An 8,302-nucleotide genomic window follows, 5' to 3' on the forward strand; every position below is an offset into this window, starting at 1 on the left:
GAAAATGATAACTTTTTACATGTGTGTGTTCCACGAGACATGTTCCCGCTGCATGCCACTGAAAAAACAGCGAATCAGACGCACATCAACAGCTTTTCTGTTGTATGTTCTTAAAAATATAATAAAGTGAGTTTCTTCAAACATGTGTCTTTGTGTCTAACTGCATTTCTTGTCATTTGTCACTCAGTGACACAGCGGCGGGTGATGAGCAAAATTACCCACCACTGCGCATGAAATATCCCACATTTGGCGTGTCGCGTGTGCTTATTTAAACCCTGGGCTACTATAGTTTTGTCATTTCCCGATATTGTAGAACATGATCTGTCAATGAGTGTCGATATCAGCATCGTAATATTTGTGTTACATCATTAAATCGCCCAACCCTAATTTTCTCCTTGTCCATTGTCACACGCCCTTCAGCTGTCACAGAAACACAAACAGATATACATATGAACATGTATGAAATGTGTTATATAAAAATAATATTGTTGTAGAAATATGTGTAACCCAAGTAATGATTAACTTTAAATAAATTGAAGGTAACTGTAATCTGATTAAAATAATTTAAAATGTAGTGAGTTACACAAATTTTTTGGACTACAGTAACTTTGATTACTTTGTAATCAGACATCAAACACTTGTGGTAACCTGTAATTGTTACCCTAAAGAGCTATCTGATCTAACCCTTAATTTTAATCTGTATTCCGGTTATAATCAGTGACATGATATTTTTGACTTTTTCTTTATCCAATGAAGCATTATAGACTACAGTAGAACTTCCTTGTACTTCATTTTAGATTATGGCTTGAGTTTCAGGATCCTGATTTATCCTTATCAGAGATTGTCACTTTTTATCTTGATTAGGTATTATATATGTCTGTTGCAGATCCTGGGATGATTTTCATGACTGTGCAAATGTGGCTATGGCTGGATGCCCTGACGAGGCTGCTGCAGTGTGGGAGTCTCTGAGACAAGAGTCCAAAAAGATGCAATTTTCTGGAAACCTGTATGAGATGTGCTCCATTCGTAGCCAATCGGCAGCTGCCTCTGATTCCCAAAGCCCAGACGAGACAAATCAGGAATTGTTAAAGGGACATGCCAGTCATAAAAGTGTGACTCAGTACAGTTTTCTGGCCTTTTGTTTGCTTGTCCTATTACTGTTTCCATGGATATAATCACATCTATCTGCTTTCTCAACAAGACTCACCTTAGAGTTTATATGTGCAGGACATTGACAAAGATATTGACTAGTTTTGTTTTGACATTTCCATAAAGATCTTTTCAATAATAAGAATCATTCAATGCTATAAATCCAACTTTTCAAAGTAAAAAAATAATGTCATTTTCACACAGGGGACAGTACGCAGAAACAAATTTTTTTCAGGTGCAAAAGCTTACACCAAGTCAAAACAACAACTCTTCTGTTAAAAATGGCTAAATTAATTTAAAGTACAAGCAGGGCACAATTAAAATCAAAGAAAATAAATTCATTAGGAGGACCAAAAAATGCAACTTAAGGCCTGATGAGGACAAGTCAAAGAGCCCAATGCCGAAAGATACTTAAAAACATTTGAACCCCTTTAAATTATATGAGAATACTCTAGTAGAGTAGCACTTGTGAGCTATGAGTATCAAAGCAATGTAAAGAGCCCTCAAAAAATGTTATTCTTTCACTTTGTAGTGTAATCTTCTTTTGAAGGCCTTTGAGATGATTAACTTTAAGGATTACTCCAATTTAAAGTAAATCTAAGCAACACAGCTCACCTACAAGCCTTTTAGCCTGAATGTCTTTGGGTGATGGTTTAAACTATCAATTATGTAATGACAGGTTCATTGATTCAGATTAAAGGAATAGTTCAGCCGAAATAAACATTTTGTCATCATTTACTCACTGCCATGTTATTCCAAACCTGTTTGGAATAACATGGACTTTCTTTCTTCTGTGTAACAGTGTTTAGCAAAATGTTCAAAGAAAGAAATGCAAGTGGTTTGGAACGACATGAGAGTGGGTAAATAATGACAGGTTTTATTTTATTTTGTATTTATTTTATTTTTTTGGTGGGTGGGGGTTAGAGGGAGTTAAACTATCTCTTTAACAAATAGCACAGCATTATACTTAAAGGTGTTTTGTGCTAGTCTGTATCGGTATGGAGCTGGTATTCATTTGATGTTGGTTGGAGTACTATGTAGAAATTGTATCTTACATTCCTCATAGCTACATTTTTATTTAAATATACCTGTATGTATTTGTAATTACATACAGAAGAAAAACTTCAGCTTGAGGAAACAAATCACTACATGATGGTAATATACTGTAAATATGACCGATATGCTGTAAAGACGAGCTAATTTAATAGGTTTAAATGAATGAGCATATTATATAAACCAGATTATCATATGTAATGAATAGATGAGAAAAATCAATGGGAGTTAACATCATGAACTCATAAATAGCTAATGAGATCAGATTGTAAATTATTATTGCAGAATATATACAGTATATTTCTGTAGTTACATGATTTTGTGTGTAAAGCAAATGTGCTGATATAGAGGTTGTTCAAAGGATCAGCTTTTATTACCGCCACACTCAACGCTGGCTTTGCCCTGCTCAGCGGATTCCTCAATCAATGTTATTTATGTTTAATTTTTAGATTTAATTGGCAATCAATCACATTTGTCAATGCAGTAAACTTATTAAGGAAGGCAAAAGCCATTTATTTAGCCAGAAAAAAAAAAAGAAAATTCAATTGGGGTCCAGGGAGGATGGCCACTTATGTCTCAAAATTCGTTTTTGTGTGGTAGTTCTGTTTACTTAAGATTTTTTTTTTTTTTAATTGTGTATAAAAGTGCTTAACATAGCTGAACTGAATGATCAAAGGCTGACTGTCAGTGATGTGTCTCATGCTTTTCTTTGCATAACTTTAATTCCACTTTTGTCAAAGCCACTGAATGTACTTTAGTAGAATCTTATCAAACTAATGGATTAAACTCTAATATACTAGTAAGGGCTAATATGTACAGACATCAATCCCTACTAAATAGAGCTCATTAATTAATGTATATCTATGTGTCTTTATTAATACATGAAGACAGCAATAATTTGCTTAACAGGTGCATTATACCAAATGCATGTAAGAGAAATGTATTTCAATGAGTGTGCTTTCTCCTTTTATTTTGATCTCTTATTATATATTACTGATCATTCCCTTGTTTCCAAGCTCTTACTCTGGTGCCCTGCTTACTAGAAACAAATTGAAGATCGCTTAATTGTCTTTTTAAAATTCAAATTGTTGACTGCAATTCGGAGTAAAAACTCCCATATTTTTGCTTTGAAATGCGTATTGTTTAGGGCCATTTTTGTCTCATCGTGAAACATGCCTGTCTGCAAAAATATTTGCTACATATCAATATACTATACAGTATAAATAAAAGGTGCTGGTCAACACAGTTAACAGTAACTGGGATTGTGCCGTGGTTTATGCCCATAAAACATGCCAATTTTCCCCCACCTTTTACAACTATATGGGGTCTCCAGCAGAATATGTATAAATCTTGTACTCTCACTTTGAATGCTATTTTTTTTTTCTATTCCTCTACCTCTTCTAGGTATTAATATTTGATGCATCACAGATGCCTCTGTAAACACAGACCCACCTTCAGTTAGCAAGACAGAGATTACCTCTCATCACAGTTGAATCCTGCACAACACACATATATAAACCCCCCAACACTGGTATGATTCTGGTTGTTCAACTTAAAATATTTTTATGCTAGGGCATTTGAAAGTATAGGCCAATGCGCCAATGCTTTTTGCCTAAAGGATGCACATTACTATGTAATATAGCTCTAGAAATCATGGATTCTAAACCTTTGTAGAAAAGGTAATTTTTGCAATTTAGTTTATTGACAAAGCTTGGCCACTATTCTGTGTGTAGCATAAGGCAGCTATAATACTTATTGGTGTTGTCAGTGAACCGTATGCTCTGCTGAAGATATCAACTCTGACAGTAAGCCGGTAACAATTTAAAGAGTAATGTGGATGCGTCATGGTTTAATTGCTCATACATAATGTGTTGTCTTTATGTGGGTGATTTTAATTGCAGGAATAGCCTACTTACTATATTTCAGCTTCCTTAGGGTACATCACAGCACAAATCAGCAACACTAGTTCATAAGATCAGCTTTAAAAAGCTTCCTAATGAAATTAACATTTTCATTCAGCCTGATCTTATGAAAATTACATGACTGTGCCAACATTTTTACAAAATGACATTACATAGGCGATTGCAAGTATTGCAGGGGTTCCGAGGTGAAATGTCCACTGTGTGGCACTAAAAGAGAGTTAAATGTCCTTCCAAACAGATGATGTTTCTCAGGTTAATACTCTAGCGAGTTTTAAATCAACAAAACTTACTAAACCTAAACCTAACTGATGGTGACATAAAAAGGAATGTGAGTTAAAAAATGCAACTGCTAAAGCAAAACATGAATTTTTTTTTTGGCTAATGTGTCGATTCACATGCTTCGTACATCAGTTCTTCGCATTGCATGTGCTACATTTTATTAGTTGAGTGGTAGTTTCACACCCAAATTAGTTTGTAAAAGTAGTTGATTATGTAATGCAAAGGTTAAAATGTATCTTACAAGTCGTGCACTGAAGTAAAACATTTTTGAGGTCATAAGAAGCACTGTGTCAGGAACAGAGTGAAAAGTAAGCGTTTATAAACTGATAATCTGCCGTTTTACTCATCATGTGTGTGAAACTGAATAAAAATCGTTGTTGTAGCACCTCTAGTGTTTATTTCACCAGGAAACTGTTGCAATACGTAGTATAAGCCTTGTAAAAATCATTTAGCAAAAATGAAGGTATAGGGATTCAATTTTTTTCATGTGTAAATCACTATGGATAAAAGTGTCTTCTAAATTTATAAAATGAAATATAAATAATTATGGTACAAAGAATTATTGTAAAAAATCTTACATCTGTCCACTGTTTTTTTTTTAAGTTTTACTAATTAACTACAAGCATAATACATGGTAAAATCGAATTAGTTGACCTTTTAAAGCAATTGGTTTGCATACGCTATCTAAATAAACTTATTTGTCTCAAGTAGAGTGAACTTAATTATTTAATAGTTAAGTAAACTTAACTCATATGTGATTAAAGTATTGTTGATTTAAATTGAGTTATAGAACGTCTTTTACAGATTAAGGGAAATTGTGACTGGACTCTAGGTCTGAAGCACAGGTACAGCAAAACAGTGTACACTTATTGGGGGTCTGTGGACAAAAACGCCACTAAAGCATTTCATTCTGGCGACTTTTGGGGCTGTATTTTTTACTTTTCACAAGTAGCGAATCTTTACCTTTTCACAAGTAGCTTTTTCTTGTGTAGCAATTATTGTAACTATGGGCTACAAAGCATTGATAAAAGACTTATCCAGCACATCCAGCAATATTTAAAGTTTCTCAAAATCAGCAACCTTTAAAAAATAAAATAAAAATAGACTGATGACCATGGTCATCAGTGATGGTATCATATGGGAATACTGTGGTGCATTGATGTACACCATGGTATTTACATTTACCGATGTACATGTAAATAACAAAATCATGCAATGATACTTTTTGATACCTGAGTTGTTCAAAAGCTGCACACACAGTTGTTCAACTTAACAAAGACATTATTCATCATCGTCAAACAAAGGATGCACTTGCAGAATTTTTGTTTTTTGCTAAACAGTTTGACTTATTCTTTGAAGGAATCGATTCAAATGAGTAATTCATTCGTAAATCTGGCATCACTAGTTCTGATTCTAAACAGGCAGCAGATATACGGGACATACGACATGATTGCTAAAATATTGTCAGGGAAAATGTTTCTTCATACAACCTTCATACAGAGGATAATCTGCTGGCTGTTACATACATTTGCTGGGGGTGCTAGTGGGGTGCTATGGACTTTCTTTGGGGAAGCTGAAGCACACACTAGCCCCTCACTAGTGCCGCCTCTGACTTTCAAGAAGACAACACAGATGCTACAGTAACCTCCACTATAAGCAAAGTGGCCTTTAAATATAAAATAAATACTTGTGCTATGCATAATTATTTAAAAAGGCACACGCTGTTGCTAGTGATTTTCAACATGATTAGCACAACTTTGTGTGTTTGTATATCTTACCTGGTTGCTGTTCGCTCCTTCAAGAACACATTTCAGTGACAATTAGAAAAGAGCTTCAATTTGGAGTATAGTGACATGACGGAATGCATCCCCATGATGTCACGACTAGTTCAAATAGACTCGTCGACTATTTAAAATCAGAAGCCATGCAACCCCTAGTTCACAGACCCACTCACCATCTCTCAAGACTCATGCCAAACTATAAGACAGCTTGCATTAATCAGATTCCTGTCTGATTGATCAGGGGAGGATAAGATGTTTGATCACATTTCACCTCCTTCACTTCCAACACCCACTCTCCATCCTCTCACCACTACTCTTGGCACCGGCTCTGATCTGTCACATTACTGCTTTAGGAAGGGCCAGGTGATATTTTAGGAATCCTGTGAAGAAGAATGCAGAGATGAGTGGCTTAAAGTTTGCTCAGATCATACTATTACTCCAACTTAGTGAAATTCAATGCATTTTATACTTCAATTCAAACTTTTCAGAACAAAAACAATGTCATTCCTACATAGCAGACACATATCTAGACTGTGATACAAATGTTTTCAGGTGCAAAAGTTCCCTCATTGATTAAGTCTGACAAATTAATCCTCTTACAAATTACAAACGTAATTTAAATGCCAGAGCATATTTATTTTCCTAAAGTTCTTTTTGATTTCCGTTCAATAGCATCCTGTCGATGCTCATATTCTCCTCATATTATTGACATTTTTGCAGTTGGCAGACGCTTTTATCCAAAGTAACTTACAGTGCACTTATTACAGGGGCAGTCACCCCAGAGCAATCTGTAGTTAAGTGCTTTGCTCAAGTACACTATGGTGGGGGTGGTTGGGATTGAACCAGCAACCTTCTGCTTACAAGTGCTGTGATTTAGCCCACTAAGCCTCACTCATTTGTAATTGTAATTTATGTCACTTCACAGAAATTGATTTGGTTTATTTGACTTAAAAGATAGTTTGGTGTCATGTTCATAGACCTGTTTGTCACAGAATATAGTATGACGGATGGTTGAGTCTCACAATTTCTAGTGTGTATTAAATACAAAAGCAGCACAGCTCCAAGCATCTATGTGATATTTAGAATAGCAAATTCTTACAAACTCACTCAGGATAATAATGTTACATCTGCAACTCTTCACTCACCCAACAACAAATGTGCCATGATAGATAACAGCCCTTAAAATCCTTCACCATGTTCACTCATTGAATTCTGGAAGACTAAAGGTAATTTATTACTCAGGAAAATTCAGATTTTGCCCATTTCCGCTCCAAGCAAAACTAACACACATGCTCTCTCATTAAAACTCTGCCAGGGGCTGAATCAGGTTTACTTTCTGGATTTCTCTTGTGGAAGGATACTAGAGGAGGAAAATCTCTCTCTCTCTCTCTCTCTCTCTCTCTCTCTCTATACTTTTCCCACTCTCTGTGAGAGATTCATCAGAAATGAATCAAGGTTCAATCTGATGTTGTGAGAAAATGGGGGATGGAGTGGTACTGATGGAAAAGGAAATATTAGATATAAGAGAGATAAAGAAGAGAGAAGAAATGTATATGGAAAGAGGGAACATGAATAAAAGATTGCATTTGTTAAAAAAAAGCTGTATCAGATGAAAATACTGTATAAGCACATGAAAACCAGCATTTACAAATTATATTAAACTTATCCATTTATGTTCAACACATATACAATGACAAGTTAAGCAGCACAACTTGTGAAATGTTGCAGAAAATGTATGGCATGTATTGACTGATGAAAATGTTATTTGTATATTTTTTCTCTCTCTCTGCATTTATTTGTTTAGCTGAATCTTTAGAACACACCTCAAGGTTTGCTCTTTGGTAACGAACTCTATTGTGCTCAGATTACCAGATTGTTTTAACACAAATGGTATACTTTTTTGTGCTATGTTCATTTATGTGCAGAGGGGAATGGTGCACAGCATAATCCTGTGTTTAAGGTGGTACATAATATAACACCTAAAATATATATGTTTTTAGATAATATATAGTGTTCATATAATATATAAAAGCACTTTGGTGTGTAATAAGTGTTTATCGAATTTGTTTATGTGTATATTTGTGGGAGAAGTTTCAAATTAGCCATTATATTGTAATG

General features: G+C 34.8%; 1 protein-coding gene across 1 annotated transcript in view; it reads left to right on the forward strand.

The window, feature by feature from the left end:
- Positions 1 to 3,445, forward strand: part of nrn1la (neuritin 1-like a) — a 50,282-nt gene extending 46,837 nt beyond the window's left edge. The window contains exon 3 of the mRNA XM_052152776.1: positions 887 to 3,445. Coding sequence (XP_052008736.1) covers positions 887 to 1,175 — 289 coding nt within the window. The 3' untranslated portion in view covers positions 1,176 to 3,445. The remainder of the gene's footprint in view (positions 1 to 886) is intronic.
- The last annotated feature ends 4,857 nt before the right edge of the window (positions 3,446 to 8,302 follow it).

The sequence above is a fragment of the Xyrauchen texanus genome, chromosome 21 (genome assembly GCF_025860055.1).
Source record: "Xyrauchen texanus isolate HMW12.3.18 chromosome 21, RBS_HiC_50CHRs, whole genome shotgun sequence".
NCBI lineage: Eukaryota > Metazoa > Chordata > Actinopteri > Cypriniformes > Catostomidae > Xyrauchen > Xyrauchen texanus.